Source organism: Micromesistius poutassou, assembly GCF_964030765.1.
Source record: "Micromesistius poutassou genome assembly, chromosome: 4".
Classification (NCBI taxonomy): Eukaryota; Metazoa; Chordata; class Actinopteri; order Gadiformes; family Gadidae; genus Micromesistius; species Micromesistius poutassou.
In genome coordinates, this window is record NC_140274.1 from 7,187,029 (window position 1) to 7,206,353 (window position 19,325).

General features: G+C 48.3%; 1 protein-coding gene across 3 annotated transcripts; it reads right to left on the minus strand.

Annotated features, from left to right (window-relative positions):
- Window positions 1-2,196: 2,196 nt before the first annotated feature.
- On the minus strand, window positions 2,197-19,123 carry hnf1ba (HNF1 homeobox Ba). 3 transcript variants are annotated; one of them, XM_084467321.1, is made up of 10 exons: window positions 18,496-19,122; window positions 16,360-16,559; window positions 15,576-15,843; window positions 15,070-15,293; window positions 10,233-10,384; window positions 8,089-8,212; window positions 7,599-7,784; window positions 6,987-7,105; window positions 6,339-6,383; window positions 2,197-4,381 (listed from the first exon to the last, which is right to left on the minus strand). In XM_084467321.1, exons 1-10 carry the CDS (start codon window positions 18,870-18,872, stop codon window positions 4,361-4,363), a joined length of 1,716 nt encoding a protein of 571 aa, XP_084323447.1. In that variant the 5' UTR covers window positions 18,873-19,122; the 3' UTR covers window positions 2,197-4,360. The 3 variants fall into 3 exon arrangements, with proteins under 3 accessions (XP_084323447.1, XP_084323448.1, XP_084323446.1); XM_084467322.1 differs by lacking the exon at window positions 6,339-6,383; XM_084467320.1 differs by lacking the exon at window positions 2,197-4,381 and having other exon boundaries at window positions 5,018-6,383; window positions 18,496-19,123.
- Between the last annotated feature and the right edge of the window lie 202 nt (window positions 19,124-19,325).

Sequence of the window (19,325 nt, forward strand, 5' to 3'; positions counted from 1 at the left end):
GTGGTTTCGCCTTAACTCTGAGTAACCCTGGAAACAACATCTACTTTAATATGATTAAAGGATTAATTTAAACCCGTACTAAATGTTCATTGCAAAGTATATCCAGTTGAGACATAATTTACACTTTAATATGAACTACTACGGATGTATTCTCCAATAATTCGTTCATAAACCTAATAAATGAGAAAGTGACTCAGTCTTCTATAACCTCAACAGAAGGTGTATCAAACTCCCAAATTGAAAGCATACATTGAGGTTTTGAATTGTATTCCAAACTATATGTCCCAAACAGATGCAAATGAGTTTGCTAATCTTGCTGCTTCATCTTGGAGAACAGCAGTAAAAGGAGCAGTGGGGAGATCTTTAAAGGCGACCCGGGTCTGAAATCAAAGGCCTCATTGATAACCAAATGGAGCAACATCATTGGATTACAAGGGCTTGCCCAGCAGGACTTCCCCTTGCATGGACGCCTTCGACCTCGCAGGAACACAAGCGAGCTAGAACAACACTAACACAGGGCCACACAAAGGAAGAGGAGCCCTGGGACTTATGCAAGCACATCCTTTCACAGGACTTAATTCCTAACTGCTCTCTAAAGTCATTCCGTACTGGACATTCTTTGGTATATTAAACTGTGACGATACATACGGACATGCATGTCACCTCTCGTTGGCAGAACTTGCTATTGTTCCATCTGTCCCTCCCATTTTTCTTCTTCTCTGCTTGGCCCGGCCTACAAATTGAATTATATTGCTTTATTGTTCCATTACTTCACGCTTGATTGTCTGGGCTGTTGATCACTGTTCCTCACTATCTTCCCTATCTTAGGTCGTAAGTAGTGGTTGGCTATGATTTCATAATGACGAAATAAAGGTTTCACAATCGGTCAGTGTATTTAGCCTTTAGTCAGAACAATGATGGAAACGGATCATTCGACATATAACTGAGCTACAAGGCCTTCAGTGTGTGATTGCATTGGATCTATAGAGGCCTCATGTGTCCTACATGCGGAACACACTGAATGATGGCATTGATGGCACCAGCCATTATTCTCCAGTCAATTAACTGCAGCGTGTTGTAAACGTATGTGCTTGTTGTGGTGCTGCCACACTGATGTAACACCAGCGTGTTAGGTGATCACAGGGAGCAAGCTGTGGGACTCAACACCACTTTGAGGACAGTTATCACCCCTAATTGAGTACAAACTCCTGTTTTGATTACACTTGTTATGATATGGATATCGACATACAACAATGTGCATGTCGTCGGTTAAGCTTACACTTTAAATCCTTAAATCTTATGTGGAAAGGTCTGTCCTCGCCTTTTCTTGACCAAAAACATAGATTCAAAGCATGTGTTAATTTAGAGGCTTGTATTTTGAGAATGTGCTGTAATGTATTGTGTATACAAACATAAATATATTAACAATTAATATTCTGGTTGCACTTCTTGTCCTATGTGCACTTTGATGAATGCTGAGAAACCAAGAGCAAAACCTGATTATACTAATCCTCATTATCATCACTGGGATGATTGTAACAAGGGTACGGCCACACCGGTACAGATGACTTGTGCTCTCGGTGCCGGGTTCAGTCAGGATCACCTCAGACCTAATGCACTGACATGACAGCCAGTACTTAGTGCAGGTGTCTGTGGCTGGAAAATAAGCATGCACTTTAGATCCACAAAGTTCAAAGCAGCTCCCTTCTTATCATGCACTAATGCCACAAATCTTTGTGAGGGTGCCATAAACTGAGTAACCACCTCAAAGGTTATGGGTATTGTGTTGCACATTGTCTCCTGGGACAAGAAACTCTCTTTCCCTCCCTCTCCCTCTCTCCTCCTATCTCTCTCTCTCTCTCTCTTCCTATGTCGCGCTCTCTCTCTCTCCCTTTATCAATCAATCTTGTGTGTACTTTCTTTCTGTCCTTATCTCTTTCCATTATTTCCCGTATAAGGAAAGAATTGACTCATAGTTGTGGCACCATTATCTCTTAGGGTGGCACCATTTTCTAACTCATATTCAGTCGATTCTATGAGACACATTGAACTGGCATACCTTTAAAGCAAAGTGTGAACTATTTCATGATCCCAAAAATAAACAAACAATTAAAACAAGCTTTGTCACGTGGTTCAAAACAATCACACTTAAAGGAAATAATTCTTGAAGCAGTTCTTTCATTTTGGAGAAAAAATACATTTTACTGGAAATATCAGCATTTTCTCAGAAAGTATAAATAATGATTTTAAGATTGATTTCGATTTTATACAAAAATAATACATTAAAAGTGAAAGAAAAATAAATCAACAGCGTCTTCTCAAAACACAAAAGGGTGAGTGCCGTCTGATTGGATGGCAGTAAAAGTCTCTATAACAGTCTCAAACCAACCGACATTCTGCAAAGAAATGTCATGACCTAATATTGAACAGGAGACGGGATCCATACGATATGCTTTGGGTTTGCCCATGTCCTCCATGGCCATTGGGCTGAATCTCCAAACCTCCTCTGACAGTGAAGTGTGAAGGGTTAGCGTGACATCTTGTGTTGTTTTTGACTCTGTGTGTCCCCACTCTTAGTCGAATTAGCCGTGTCTAATACTGCTCGTTTGGATGTCAGGTTTCACAGAGTCACTTCTACATGCCTGAGCTTTGAGCTATGCTTCACAAACTACCGGATGAAAAAGAGGTGAAAGAAACCAATGCTGTGTTTCTGAATCCTTGTCAGTGTTGTGGTCCACCGCGGAGGGGGGGTCGTACAGGTTGTACGCTGATTCATTAGCATGACAAGTATGAAGTACAGTTGTGCTGTGCGGTATGTCTTCGCTTTGGGGTGGGTGAAGTGGGAGCGGGAAGGGAGGGTGAGTCCCATTCCTGAGATTCACCTCAACCCATATGCAAACAGTGGGGAGAGAGAGAAAGAGAGAGAGAGAGAGAGAGAGAGAGAGAGAGAGAGAGAGAGAGAGAGAGAGAGAGAGAGAGAGAGAGAGAGAGAAGGGCCACGTCAAGATGTGAGACTGTGAACAGTGTCAAAAGGGAACACATAAAAATGTGACTCTGATTCATAAGATAAGAGTCATCTTATCTTATGAAAATGTCAGGCCATGTTGTTTGGTGTTAGGGTCAGTGAAGCTAAGTGATCAAAAGGTTGGAAGTTTTCTTTTAAAAATAAAGTCTCAATAATGTCAGCTACAGACCACTAGTAGAAGGTGGGTTGTCAAAAGTTATGTTTTTGCAGGCAGCTTCATCATCACCAACTGAAATAACTGCTGGTCATTTTACCGATAGTGCATATTAAGTCTCAAGTTTGTGGGGGACCGTTTGCCATCCAGTTGAACAAAAAACGTCTCAAACTTTACATAAACATTGCATAGTCCTTCAAAGTTTTCAAGATTGTCAGAATCTTTCAATCACAGTATTACACACACACACACACACACTCACACACACACACACACACACAGCCATCAACTCACAACGATGAAATCCTTTAGACTATAAAATGCTCGTATTACCTGCACTGAAATTAGCATGGCAAATCGAAAAAGTGAAAATATAAACATGGAAGACTCTGCATGAAAAAATAATAATATGAAATAGCATTTAAAAAAAATAATCAATACAGGTGTCCCGGCTGCCAGCCATTATGATTGTCGCACAGTTCTGCAGGTGTTTGAAGCCTGTGACGCATATACACGGCCAGAGAAGCACACTGACTGGCACAGTTCCCAGGACTTCAGCAGGATACCACATCTCCTTGATAGAGACCGCCGTGAGTCTTCACCAGCCTGGGGAGGGACCGGACTTTACCCCCGACGGACGACGTCTTAACTGCATGATTACACATGGAATCACAGTGTAACATGGCTGTGTGGAGCCTCCGTTTCAGCCCTGCACCACAGAGTTCACAGGTTTCATTCAGCAGGCTTTCCCTGATTGTCTTTTGTTCCTTCGTAACGTGACTGACTGCCGTTATCTCTGAAGAGGGGAGGGGGGTGGACACAGGACATGAATACTGTTTTTTGCAAAGATTGTAGTTAAAAAAATAATCTTGTGCATTGTTGTTGATCGTTCTGTTCGGTTCTTTTTGCTTGGCGAAGGAGGAAAGGCAGCCTTCTCACTGAGAGACATGTGTGGCCATGACCATCTGGAGTGAGTCTGTTGTTGTGGTGACTTCTTCTTCTTCTGCTTCTTCTTCTTTCGCTTCGTCCCCTGACCTCTAACCGCCACTCCTCCTGTTGTTGACCGAGTCGCCGTCCAGAATACGGTTGGCCCGTTATTAAGGGTTGTCACGGTAACCGCAGGGAGAGGACGGAAAAATTTGCTCCGGTTGCCCGGCGCCAATGAAGTCAGGTGCACACCGTCACCAGGCCTGGAGCGGACACTGGAGGAGGGAGAGAAGGGAAGAGGAAGGGAGGATGAGAGGAAGACCAACCGATACAACAAGGGCTGAACGTTACAGCTGCATGCACAAACCGAAAATGACTACAAAGACCATCAACTCATACTTAAAGTTAAGGCTGTATGTAACACAAAACAAAAGCAGATTAGCAAAACAAAGGTTTTTGTTTTCTATGTCCTTTCTGTACCGACGGCAATATATTGTTTGCCCTTAATGTAAATGTAAGTTAGGCTGTATGTAACACGAAAACCAAAAACGACTACAAAGACCGGAAAAAAACACAACCAAACTGAAAGTTAAGGCTGCTTGTTGCACAAAACCAAAAATCACGACCAAGAACATGTTCCAGGAAAGAAAGGTATCTGATAACAGTCAGGCCCACTTCCGGGTCTGGCTGAGGGGGAATTGGCGGGTGTAGAAAGGAGAGTAAATACATCAAGCCTGCACCTTCATGTGCCACACCTGACTAAACACATTCCCCATCCCTCTTCTCCTCCTTTTCTGTATTTAAACGCCTTTTTACCCCCAAGAGAGTGTTTGTGGAATTCAGCTCTTTCTTTTCCTTTCTGTGGAAGGGGTGTAGGCGGCTGACCCCAGCCTGACCTCCCACCTGCAAACAGCCTCACCTGATAAAGGTGACTGCAGCCCTAAGTCATTAGAAACTGCTCTGTACGTAGACATGGCTCTCTTTCTTTTTGTAACAGACTGGGTGCTATTGAGGTGGGTGGGTGGTGGTGGGACGAGGGAGGGATGTGGTGGGGGGGGGGTTGGTAAACAGCAGCGTTATAAACCCGGGTACGTTGAACCAGTCATGAGAAAGGCTGCGGGACCTCTCCCTTTACACCCGTCTAAACACAGCCCTGATAAGGAGCGAGCTGGGAGCGCTGGCCAGGTAATGGCCGTCTGAGAGCTGTGGTCTCTGGCCTGGGTAATAACCCCTGACGACCGGTGAAGCCTTAGCTCAGCAGAGACTGGTTCATTCCAGTGTAGCCTATCGTGTTGTCGTTGTGAATCTGTGATCGAGCCGCGATCGACCACTGTACGCCATGTCGGAGGACAACGTCCGCTCCGCTGAGAGAGACTCTGTGTATTTTTTTTAAACTCGGGAACCGAGCAGAGCGTAATACATGGAACATTCTCTCGCTCCATCAACCCATCAGCCTATCAGTAGCAGTGCTACGCTTCGTCTGCTCTCTCCCTTCCTCTCTCTCTCTCTCTCTCTCTCTCTCTCTCTCTCTCTCTCTCTCTCTCTCTCTCGCTCTCCTTCGTCTCTCTCTCCCAGCGTGGGAAATTGAGCGTGTGAAAACACCGGGGACAGCATTTCAGGCTAGAGCGATCACTTAGAGCAGGGAGAAGTGGGACAGTGAGGACGAGGGACTAAAGGTAATTACTAAGGAAAACTCCAGCCCCCAAAATCCCCCCCGTCCTGACGAGCGGCTGGGCGTGTCATTGGGCCGGTCGAGAGCGGCAGCCCGGCCTCCACAAGCCTTGATTAACGGCTGGGCTCATTTCCTGATCGGAGGCAGAAGCTCTCTCTCTCTCTCTCTCTCTCTCTGAGCGGGAAGCCAAAGGAGGCAGCATTAATCAAGCGCCGTTCGGGCTGAGGGCACATGTGATTGATTGGCCGGGTCTATCTCGAGGAAATAGGAATTCAAAAGGAGTATATTATCCGTGTATCCTTCGGCCCTGTTCCGTTTGGATTCTCCCTAGCAACAGCGGTATTCGGACCGAGGTCAAACACGACAACTATGCACTGAAAAACTCGATGAAAAACGGATGAAGAATGCGAAGTGTGTGTGTGTGTGTGTGAGTGCACACGTGTTTGTTGCCGTATGTGACGTGATGATTAGATAACAACACGTTGGGTGCACGGCAGGTTTGTCCCAGCGGGATCGAGCTGGTGACACTATGTCAACTGAACTGAGGAAATAGTATTTACCCAGGACAGTCCCCCGAGTTGCACCATCTTGTTTCCTGAAGCGTCCTAATGTGGCAGGGATTAAACAATAAACACACAGTCAATACACACACGCTACACGCTACACACTACACGCCGCACACACTCCTCAAGCCATCTCACACCACATGTTTCTCAGGCTGTTTCTCATTTTAGGTTTCTCCTGATGAGAATGAGTCCAAGAATTTCATAATAATAATAATCAAACGTTGGACCAAAAGAACCGTTTGCCATTTCACACTGGAGCTCCGTCATGAATGTTCCATTGCTTTCGTTCACGTTTTGCTTTGTTTCATTTACACAAAAAAAATAACCTACTGCTTTTACTGACAAAAGAAAATATATTTGACAGTACGGTATGAAACTTATGTGACACCACCCCCAAAACACGAAAACGCAAACGTTTGAATTTAATCCATGCAGAGTTGTCCATTCACAGAATGGATCGCAGTGTATGTGACATTCTGTAACACGCCGTACCCTGAATGCTTCTAGAACACAGACAGGACTGGAAGGGACCGTGCAGGGGAAGGGTCAGGAGGAAGAGGAGGAAGAGGAGGGGGGGGGGGGGGCGTGTCAGTGTGACGTCATGTGAAGAAGGGGCCAATGGGCCAATCAGAATCAGCTCACCTGTTTGCCAGACGCCATGGAGCTGAGCGTGCTGAGGCTGTTGGCGTCTGTGACCACCATGGCTGAGGGGAACCGCGAGGGGTGGGAGTACTGGGGCGGCTCCTGCTTATGGGGGTACACTGTGGAGGGGGGGACGGAGACAGAGGTCAGACGTGTGACGAAAAAGGGGCGGGATGCATGCAAATTATAATCTGACTCAACTTCACTGTTCAACTGTTGACAGGGTATGCATCTATGTATGTAGTGTATTTAGGTTCTTCCCCAAAATAACAACACTTCCCCTAAACAAAAACTTTGATGAACTATCTCACAACATATAGTTGCCAGTGGAGTTTTCCCTGCTGCTGAATCTACTCCTAACTCAATTAGTTTCCAAAGTGTGGGCAGGCCGTGGCTAGGACTCCCAGCCGAAAAAGGTCCTGGGTTCGATCCCGGGTGTCCACAGCCTACCCGTACCGAGGCCTCATCCGGCTGCCCTAACACATTACCTGCTCCTTCGAAGGCGACTCAGTGAATTCAGATACATTCGTCATTAAGGAGCTGAGCTAAAAGTCCAGACGAAATCTAAACAACAGCATCAGCAGCAGCATGACGGACGGAGGGGGAACTCACTGTGTGAGTGTGTGACGGTGGCCATGAAGGGCTGCTGGCCCATGTGGCTGGGAGAGTGCTGCATCAGACTCTGCTGGTGACTGCTGTGGAGGTGCTGGGAGAACTGGGAGACGGGCTGCAGCGCCGCCAGGCTGCCCGCCACGCTGTTGATCACCGGTACCGACTGGGACTGGGACGTGTTTAGACCTAGAGAGAGGGGGGGGGGGGGGGGGGGGGGAGGAGAGGAGACAGGAGGGTCAGACAAAGCAACATGGGTCGGAGGTTCTGATGGTGGGAGGTCCTGGGATTAGTCGCTGGGGTTGAGGTTAGGGTTAGATTGAGGTGAGGAGACTAGGGTTAGGATTGAGGTTAGGGTTAGATGGAGGTGAGGGGACTAGTGTTAGGGTTGAGGTTAGGGTTATATTGAGGTGAGGGGACTAGGGTGAGGTTGAGGTAAGGATGAGGTTAGGGTTAGATAGAGCTGTAGGAGACTAGGTTGAGGTCAACTCACTCTGTGCGATGGCCATGACTCCCCCAGACAGAGGCATGATGAGGTTGTGTTGGTGCGTGTGATGCGAGCTGTGGATGTTGGTCAGTGTGCTCACGGGAGGAAGTCCTCCGCCTGATCCTGAGATCTGGAGGACAAAAACAAAGACAGAACAACTTGAATATTTACTACAAGGCTGACATCTCCCAAGCTTGAGTTTGTGAGAACTCAAGTGGCCATTATGTAAATAACTCTTTTTGAATGTGAAACATCTATCCAAGAAATGACTAAGGGTAGATCAATGTTTGTTGCATATGCGTTTTCAATGACACAGTGCTTGTGTAAATTTTGTCATACACAGCACACAAGCAAACAATGATAAGGAACAAAAGGCGAAGAAAGAGAAATACATTAAATATGTCACCACTTGTGTTTTTGTGTGCGTTTGTGTAGGACTGTTTGTCCACTCTCGGACCTGTTGTCCGGTCGTGGACTTTGTACAAGTTCCTAGGACTACTTTCGTCAAAATAAGGCAAAAGAATCACACCTCTGCTGCACAACACTGTTATTCATGGGTGTGATTCCCATCGAGCGCTGGCTCCGCCCATGGTGGGAGGGGCCAGGTCTATTTGAATAGTACGCTAGCTGCCAAACATGGAGGGAGGGCGGCAGGGGGGATGGTGTGGGTGGGGGTGGGGGTGGGGGTGGGGGTGGGCAGACACTCATCTGTAGATAAGGAAACTGTCAGCTTTGACCTGCTACACTGTACGCTGCCTGGCCTCGCTAATCACACTTGACACGGCAGTAAACGCAATACCTGTTGAAAGTGAACCACGCCGCTTCTACCTAGTTGCATGATTTTTACAATACGGCTTTATGGCAAGTCATTTCCTAGGGCGAAAACACAGCCATGTATCAGTATTTTAAAACGTCGAGGTTTTGTACGCCGGGTTTCATTTTTGCTGTGCAAATATTGGACCAGGGCAGAGGGGAGGGGACGATGGAGAGAAGGGAAAAAAAGAGCGCTGCACATAATCAAGTGCTGACGTCACCCCCGCCGAGCGCAGAGCAAGCAACCGCTTCATCTGGGCCTCCTGCCTGCCGGGCGTTTAATCAATACCGGCAGAATGTCTCTTTGTCAGGTTTATTGGCCGAGCCGGGAACATGCCTGCTCTGCCCGGGTGAAGGCTGAGCGTCTGTCTGACCGCGGCCACGCCGGCTCCACCTCCCCAAACACAACACCAGCACAAAGCGGCCGATTGTTGGCCGTCTGGACTGTTCTATGGGAGCAGCAGCGGAGGTGGTGGTGATGGGGGTGGTGGTGGTGGTGGTGGGGATGGTAGTGGTGTTGGTGAGGGTGGTTGTGATGGTGGTGGTGGTGGATATGGTAGTGGTGTTGGTGAGGGTGGTTGTGATGGTGGTGGTGGTGGATATGGTAGTGGTGTTGGTGAGGGTGGTTGTGATGGTGGTGGTGGTGGATATGGTAGTGGTGTTGGTGAGGGTGGTTGTGATGGTGGTGGTGGTGGATATGGTAGTGGTGTTGGTGAGGGTGGTTGTGATGGTGGTGGTGGTGGATATGGTAGTGGTGTTGGTGAGGGTGGTTATGATGATGGTGGTGGTAGGTGTGATGGTGGTAGTGGGGAAGGTTGTGATGGTGGTGGGGAAGGTTGTGATGGTGGTGTTGGTGGTGTTGATGGAGGTGGGGATAGTGGTATCGGTGGTGGCGTTGTTGGTGATTGTAGTGGTGTTGATGGTGGTGGTGGTGGTGGTGTTGTTTAAGGTGGTAGTGGTGGTGGTGGTGTTGTTTAAGGTGGTGTTGTTTAAAGTGGTAGTGGTGGTGGTGGTGTTGTTTAAGGTGATGGTGGTGGTGGTGGTGGTGGTGTTTAAGGTGGTAGTGGTGGTGGTGGTGTTGTTTAAGGTGATGGTGGTGGTGGTGGTGGTGGTGTTTAAGGTGGTAGTGGTGGTGGTGGTGTTGTTTAAGGTGATGGTGGTGGTGTTTAAGGTGGTAGTGGTGGTGGTGGTGTTGTTTAAGGTGATGGTGGTGGTGGTGGCAGTGGTGGTGTTGGTTGTTGTGGTTCAGGAAGCTACTTGGGAACGCTGACGTGGAACGCAGCGCCGCGGCCCTTATCTGATGTGAGCACCAGGAGGGCCCAGGTGTGTGCACTCACCATCTTGGAGTCAGGGGACAGCAGGCTGTGGCTGGGGTCCAGCCCGCCCGGAGACACCTGCTGCAGCACCGAATGGCTGGTGGACATGTTGCTGTTGTGGTGGCTGATGGTGGTGGAGGAGCTGACCTCACCGGGACCCTGGCTGTAGCGCACTGCGGAGGGGCGGGGGAAAAAACAGAGAGAGAGTTACTACAGGTTAATATTGACAGCATGGAGAGAGAGAGAGAGCAGACAGGCCTGCATCACTGCCAGTCTCCACCGAGCCAACCAGACTCACCTGCTCTTTGACTCTGGCTGGGGAGGAATGAACAAACAAACACACTGACCTCTCTGCTGCTTTCTATCTGTGTGGCTGAGCCAAGGCCATCCACTGTGTACACACACACACACACACATACACACACACACACACACACACACACACACACACACACACACACTGTTGCTCACACACACACAAACTCAGAACAGCAGGTCCTTAGCAGGTCCTTCCACAGCAGACTAAACTCACACACAAACTCACAGTTGCAGGATAGGGTGGAGTACCAACTAGGCCATGAATTGTGCTCATGTTTAATAATAATAATAATAAGCAAATAATTAAGTGTTCAAGGCTCACCAAACGTTTCACAGTTGGGTGAAGGAGCATGGGCCGCATTGCCCTAACCTAATTCGAGGTCTAGACTAGGTGTTGTCGCTTTCTTGGCTTAAGTATACCCCACCCCCCGACCCTTCACCGCCAAACCACCGACCCACCCTCCTCTGACCATCTAATGGCTGTTTGTCCACGCTGCCTCCTCTGATACCGACCGAGTAAACATTACACAATTACAAGCAATGCCAAACACATTCTTATCCCCTGGGCTCAGCCTCACACAGAGGGAGGGATTCCCCCCCCCCCCCCCCCCCCCTCAGAGTGGCCTAATGTGACTGGGATGTAGAGACAGACTGTGTTTGCATTCGGACCTCACCCACACCCCACCCCCCCACACCCCGACCATATCTGTCCGTGACCAAGGTAAGGCCCGCTGACGAGCTGCCAGAGCCAGAGCTACAGATGACAGGATGCATTGATACAGGGCGGCCGCCGGACACAGAGAGAGAGGAATCGATATTCCTTCCTTGATTACGCAGAAGGAAAGTTTGAGCCCAAGAGCATTGTTTGAGAAAGGTGTTTGTTTGAGACAACCTCATTTAATCTGTGTTTACACATTTCAAGTTGTCAAATAACACTGTTAACACTTGTCAAAAGAGGAAGATCCATTGATTCTGTGGGACAACATACGTTTTGAACCAAAAACTATCAAGTGGAATATATATAGGCCTGCTGACAACAGGCAATACACATGTATTGCCTGTTACAAATACCGGTTAAAAAACCATCACATTTCTCTTTCAACCTCTTAAAATCACTGGTCGGTAAAATCAATCATCATTCAACACCCACGCACCCATTACTGGGTTTGCAGGAACTATGACTCCGGAACATATTTCATCCGCTAAGTAGCGTTCCTCCATTTTGGCGAGCTCACAAGAGGACTATAGACCGTATATTGTCTCCGTCAACATACTCGCTGGCCCACAACACTCGGCGGGGCCTTGTAAACGCCGCCGCGGAACAATAAACTACTCCATTGGACTCATGACCCCCATTGCCACACAATGGAGGTGGAATCATAAACAGGCAGTTATCTTGGAGCTTGGCAACCTCTTTAAAGTGTCGTGGGGAGAAGGATGCTATTCAGGCCACGGTTGTGTCTCCGTGTTCAGCAGTTACTGAGCCATGGGGGGGGGTGAATGTCCTTGTCAGCAAAGGAAGGGCTTCTACCATCTACTCCGACACTGAGGAACTCTATTAAAGCAGAGAGGCAATCACAGCCCCTGGTTTCATGCAGATTCGAAAGGACACATCTGTTAGCATTGTTGTGTAAACGGGATGTTTCATAACGGCTTTATTCTATGCTTTGGTGTAAACCGTCCGCCGTTTTTTTAATCGTATGTGTGGGAGATAACCTGTATAACGACCGAGTAACGACCAAAGATAGTTTATCATTTAGACCAATCCAAAGCCATAGAAACAAAAGTAGATAATCCCAGCCGAGCTTGGCGTGAATCAATGGGTACCGAGCAGGGCTCTTAAGGGGGTAGGGCGAGAACCCCAGAAGGGGAGTGGCAGCACAGTAGCTGAGGAAGGTCTAAAAGCAGCCAGCTCCCTGTGTGAGCCATGTCATATCAAAGCCCGGCCCTCCATCCCCAGGCTGTGCTCATTGTTGCGTCGGTGCATATCAGAGACCTCCCGGGTCTGCCCCGGACGTAGCCAGGCCCACAGGCTCTCTGGGGAGGCAGGAAGGGCCGGTGGAAAGCGCAGAGCTCGGCCGTCCTTTCCACATGCTGCTCCGCAGTTCCTCGCTAGCCTGGGGTGTCAACTGGGCAGCCAAACAACCCACGGGGTACACCCCCACACACAACACCCTCCCACACGACAACCGCCCACTACCACTGTGTCCGATTAGGAACATCTGACTCTGCCGGATTTGGGGCTCTTAAAGAAAATAAGACTTTCTTTGTCGACTGAAAAAAAAGTTTTAAACGGGCAAATTCGGCAGTTGTATAATTATTGTAAACTATCCACAGGAAGGTTAGAGACGCATGCTGTGGTCCCCAATTATAATTTATGCTTAGCTTAGTGTTGTTAGCCGCTAGTTTCTCAAAGGCGGTGACTAAAGCCTTCGAGGTGGAAAAATCAACCAACCAGTGAACCAAAACAGAATCAATAAAAGTCCCCAACGAGGGAGCTCTGATATGACCTAGCGGCGACCTCGCTCATGGAACAAGGTGTGTCGCCATGGCTGAAGAAAGAACAGTGCAAGGAGGAGGGCGGGTATGGCTATGTGTGTGTGTGTGTGTGTGTGTGTGTGTGTGTGGGGGGGGGGGGGGGGGGGGGGGGGGGTGCGGGGGGTGTACTCGCTCTGTCTCTATAGGCAAAAGAAGAGGTCATCAGTCCTGTCTGGCCAGAAAAGAGCCAATACTCGCGCGGACAGCTCCTGCTGCTCCGGGTCTGTGGCCCAGCTTCTGCGGGTCTACTGGTGTCCCATAAAGGTGGAGGGGGGGGAGGCTTTAACGTCTCCCCTCCTCAAGGCCCAGCGGAGATAAATGAACCTTGGTTACAGTCACTGCAGTCTTCTAATACACCACAGACAATGGCACCCCCTGCGGTGGCAGCCTATAGAAAGTAGGAGTCAGGGGAGTCCCTTATCAAAGGCAGGGGAGATGTAGTGGCCCAGGATTTTATTTGTCCATTAAGCATGCATAATAGAGGCCGCGGCCTAGCAACGCCGAGGGGTCCCCTGCTAGTGCGTTATTGTCGGGGCCAGGGGCCAACACTGAAAAACAGCTGATAGCGTTGGCCGGACGCCAGCAGGACATCTTGTAAGTAGCCGGCTCAGGGCACCGGGCTCGGGAGGCCTCGGATATTTACCCTACCCTCCTGCCCTGCCTTTCCCCCATGGCTGCCTCCACCTCCTCCTCCTCCTCCTCCTCCTCCTGCTCCACCTCCTCCACCTCCTCCTGCTCCATGGCTGACCTGCCGGCTGACCCCACCGGCCCGGCCGCCGGGGGTCAGCGCCTGGTCAGGTGTTGCGTGGAGGGGGCGAAGGGAGGGGTGCGTGCAAACAGACGACCCGCCGGGCGAGACCAGTTTGTCCGCAGGTAAGAGAGTGAGACGTGGGTTTTGTTCTCTTCAAAGCTGACCTCGTGTTCTAACATGGGCGGATAACAATGGACCTTGATTGACTCTCTCAAATCACAGTTTTATAGCGGGGTGAGTGATGGCACCGGGGATAATGGTCCGGCGAAGCCTATCAGCCTTTGTGTTTTACGTCATATACCACAACAGGTAAACTCTCTGTCAATACTCCATTACGCCAAACGCAAACAGCGCAGGGTCAAACAGCCAGAACAATAACGTCACCGTGTTTTGGAAACTATCTCAAGTGAGTTGTTAGAAACCCCATCAGGGTGAAGGGAGATGTGGAAATCAGGGGCAAGAATTTGTGGGGGCTGACTCGGGAGTCGCTCTCCCCTCTCGCTGACCCTGGCCTGACCCTGGCCTGTCACGGGACCCAAGTCTCCGGGCTGACTTTGGAGTGGAGATTGCAGGTACAATGCGGATTGTTCCCCGAGTGTCCTCACAGATCACAATAACAATGGCATTTGCTCAGCTCACTCACTCAGCCTCATTGATCACCGGTCGCTCTCTACGGCTCTGATCTCGTCAACTGTCGCTTCCTATCCTAAATATTGTTTGAAAGGAAACAATCGCACTTCATTTCTAAAGCTCCATTACTATAAGGGGGAAAGTATGTGCGAGTATCGCTGCATGATTGTCTGATTACTTTCAAACTGTATACGTACTTCATATAAGTTAAAAGGGACATGTAACCTCATCAATTCTGTCAATTGGAGGTGCAATGATACTCACTTTTTTACTTTAAATGTTAACTTTGATCAATTTGGTTTTCAATTCTTTAACAACATCCCACTTAGTCCCATACAGCTAAAAAAAATGACGTTTGTTTTGATGTATTGTTTTGTTCAATTAACAACCAAACTGAAAATCGGAAGAAGAAAAAAACACCCAAAGCTGGACATGTACTTCAACCACCTCACCTAAAATAATTCCCCTCTCTCTTTTAAAAGCTGAGAGTTGGGTGGCTGAGGGAAACTTCCACACCCTGTTACCCTTTCACATCCATGGCTGGCCTATCAATGACAATATACTGTACCCGCACCAAACAGCATGCTGCCCATTGGTTATGATGCCCTTCTGGGAACTTACTGGGAGGGGACGCGCTGCTCTGGGGGTGGTGGGGCGAGGCGTGGGACAGCATGGTGCTGAGGCTGTGCGTGGGCGTGTGGTAGGCGTCCATGGCCAGCTTCTGCCTGAAGGCCTCCTCCTTGCGACGGTTGGCGAACCAGTTGTACACGCGCACCTCTGTGACCAGGTTGGAGCCCAGGCCGTGGGCCTTGGACGGGGACACGCCCCTCTGGAGACACTCAGCCCTGGAGAAGGAGATGGTGGCGTTGATGGAACAGGAAATAAAAAATAAGAGCTTGATATACCATCATTGGGACAATGAAAGAAAAAATACTTCCTATTCTTATGGCTTCTCTTTGCAGATGTTGTTATTAATCTATTATTTATTCATTTTTGGGAGCTACTCCAATTTCTTATTGAATGTCTTTGCTGTTCTCAGCCTCACTTTTAAGCGGCTGGGTAGCGTCCGCTTAGCGGCTCCAGGTAAATAACGTCGTAGTCTCACATCCCCACTGGCCTCCACCCACCTGTTGCACTCCTCCACCAAGGCCTCCCTCTCCTCCTTGCTGGGGTTCTTCTGCCTCTCGTAGGCCTGGTAGAGGATCTGCTGGGACGCCGGCCCCCACTTGAAGCGGTTGCGCCTCATCTTCTTGCAGGACGGCTCGCTGCCCACGTCCTCCCCCGGCTGGCCCATGCCCTGGCCCGACGGGTTGAACTCGGGGAAGAAGAACACCGGGTCCTGGTTCCCTTTGTCGGACATGTTGCTGCCGGAGCCTTGCACCGCCTGGTTGAACTCTGGGGAACAAGAAGAAGAAGAGATAGACGTTGATAAAGGACTCCTTCGAATCACGCCAATCAGTTCACCCACAAATATTGTATTATTAAAAATAAATATAAATATTATTTAAAAAATAAAATACATATTATAGTAGCCTATAAGGATACCCCTTTTGGAAGTAAATTTAAATCTGTGATTACAATTTTACACATTCATTACAGCTGGATTCAGACCATTCATCCATTATGAACGTATTATTAAATTGTGTTGGGGTGGGGGGGGATACGGGGGGACGATAGACAGTGGGGAAGCAAATATCAACTTACATACGAGGTTTCTCATTTAAATAATTATCCCCTACACCAGTGCAGGGCCAGGGCCAGCAGGGCCCGGCCCCGGCCCCGGCTATAGCGGGGCTATAGCGGGCCCCGGCTAGCGGGCCTTTTCTAGAGGGCCCCGGTTACAGCGGGCCCCGGCTAGCTACAACAGGTGTATTATCATCGACGCTGTGAGAAACTCAAATATTAACTTACGTCTGAGAATTTCCCGCTGTTTCCTGACATACCAGGTGTACAGCGCCGCTCGCTTCTGCGTCTTCATGGGCGTGCCCTTGTTGAGGTGCTGGGAGAGATGCGACTGGTTGAGCCCCGTGACGTCCACCACCTCGCGCTGCGGAATGTTGTGCTGCTGCATGTAACCTTTGATCATGCGGGCCGCGCGCCACGGGTCCTCGCTGGGTTCGGAGGAGGAGAACACACACACGTTTTAAAAGACAGTACTCCTTTTAATCCCTTTATAACGTGATGCCACATAGGCTAATGTGAGACAACGATGATGTGTGTGCGGTCGTGTTGTTCGTGTGGTTCGTGACTCACTCTCACAACAAGGGCCTCGAGTTAACAGAGGTATAGGGTGTTTGAGGGCCCTCCCACCGAGGGACTGTAACACTCTGATATGCTATATACAGCATAGGATTGTATTTTACCGCCTGCCATAGTATAGGCAATATTATCGCGAGACCGGGGAACGGCAGTACAATCCAAAATGTTGGAATAAATAAAGACGCGCATTTTTTGCTAACACGCAACACTCTCGGAGTTACTTATATACATAGGCCTACTTATTATATAGGCCTAAGGGTGAAACTGTGCCACAGGACAAATATTACAGGGACATTTAATCATTTTTATAGGCTACAAATGTAGACAACCATTTTTGTAACAAAAAAGGTAGCCTATAACTTTGTTGTCTTAGTGTAGGCCTAGCAGATGAACGCTGTGTTTCGGCGAACGTTTAAAATAGATTGAGTCGTAGGCTAAACATATAATAAAATAAACCTAAATAAAATCGTAGCACGGTAGGATAAAGGCCGAGTTCGACAGATTTAAAACAAATAGCAAAGCATTGCATTAGGGCCTTTAAACAGCCTTTAGATAATACAATATGGACGATCTAAAATGAATAGGTCGAATCACGGGTTAAAGCAAAGTTCACCAGACGAGCCTGTTGGAGTAATCCTCCAACCATTGAACATTTGATGAGAAATCAGACCCGATTCTCCTTATTAAAAGCTGGATATCGGCTCGACAAGTTAGGCCCACAGGCCCCAGCGTATAGTGGATCTATTTTAATTTCATCCTCATTACAATTTGTAGGCCTACTCTAATTCTAGGAGCGTATAGGACGTGTCACTAGTCCCGATAAAATATAGGAAGGGAAAACGTAGACTTACCCCAATTACAGATCAGTAGGAAGCAAGTCTGACAGCAGTAATTAATCCAAATACACACGACCGTTTGTTTTGGAGAATGGCTACTACTAAGGCAGTGGGTTAAGTGGGAGATGTTGGTTTATAACTTTTGACAATGAATAACCAGATCTCCATTCACTCTAATCACACGCCACTGTGTATCTTTCAGTTGATGATTTATAGAATAAAATTAATAATAACTTCGCACACGTGGGTTAGTTTACATGTTTAGTCTACATGTCTAGCCTGTGTTGGTGTTTATAATTGGAATGATTTTAGACGTTATAATTTAATAAAATAAATACGTCCGAATAAAATAAATTTAGACCTAAGACCGACACGCTGACTTTTAGTCCGTCAATAAAAACAATACAAATAATACAAAATAATGGTCAAAATACAGATAGGCCTACAAATACAAATTTAAAAAAAATATAATAAGAATATTAAAAGCCCCAGGCCTGCTCACAGAGACGCCGAGGTGCAGTCACTTTCCCCTGCTGCTGCTGCCGGCCTTTATCACCAGGAGAAGTTAATAATAAATAGAAACCCTTTAGTGGATATTTTGCTAAGGTAAAGAAATAATAATCCATGTGGATAATTAGTAACCAGAACATGAAAACGAACCACTGGCGGGTGATTTAAAAACGGTACACATAACCAACCAAACGTTATACATCCATTTAGGCCTTTTGAGAAGCCTCGACTTACACCAGCGGGGAGCATTTCACAATGTTCCCACTATAAACCCCAGACCGGTGCTAAAGTACCACAACCCAGACCCACTCTCGTTATTCCTGCCTGTATTTAACCTATCGAGCACGATTTGTGGGGGGTTATGTATGTGTATGTGTATGTGTATGTGTCCGGTCCTTTCAGTTTTTTTTAACCAAAAGTGGATGATCGGGGCTCGACTCACGCCAACATACGGTCCACCTCCGCCCTCTGCTCCGCCGCCTCCTCGGTGTTCAGGGACTGCAGCTCCTTCAGGATCGGAGGAGTGTCGAAGTCGTCCCCGTCCTCGGAGCCCTCGTCCCCCGACAGCTTGCCCTTACTGTGCCCGTTGGTGAGCGTGTGGAACACGGGCTTGGAGTCCGAGTCGCTGCCGTTCATCTTGGAGCTCGGAGGAGAGCTCATTTGTAATGGGTTCTCCAGTTTAACTCCGTACGGGGCCGGGCTGGGGTGCATGTCGTCCAGAGCCTGGATCAGAACGTCTTTGGTAACTCCAGAGTCCAGTAAGGCGCTGAGAAGCTCCTGCTGAAGGGATGTCAGCTTGGATACCATGTTGGAAAACATTAAAAAGGTGGACCCCCGCTATAAACAAAAACTGAGAATATATATATATATTTTTAAAAGGATGGGGGGTTTAGAGGGGGAACAGCCTACACCGCATTTAAACAAAGTGTCGGCGGTTCTCCTTCCTCTCGGCTCCAGTGTGTGTGCGGTAGTATTTCCTCCTGTTGACACCTGCTCGGAGAGGCTGGTTCACTTCCCTGTTGAGGGCAGTGCTGGAGCTAATTTGCCATGATGCTTTCGGAGGGCTGCAGGGAATATAAAACATGGTAATGAGTGGGCCGGCTGATGGAGGCTTTATGCAAATGAGGCGCAGAGGCCGCAGCAACGCGCGGGACGTGTTGACACGGCGAAGCTGCCCAGATCTGATTGGCTCCGCTTATCAGCATAACTTGGACGGACTTTGGACTCTGTTGTAAATGCAAAAGACCAGCAAGAAAAAAACAAAAAAAGAGA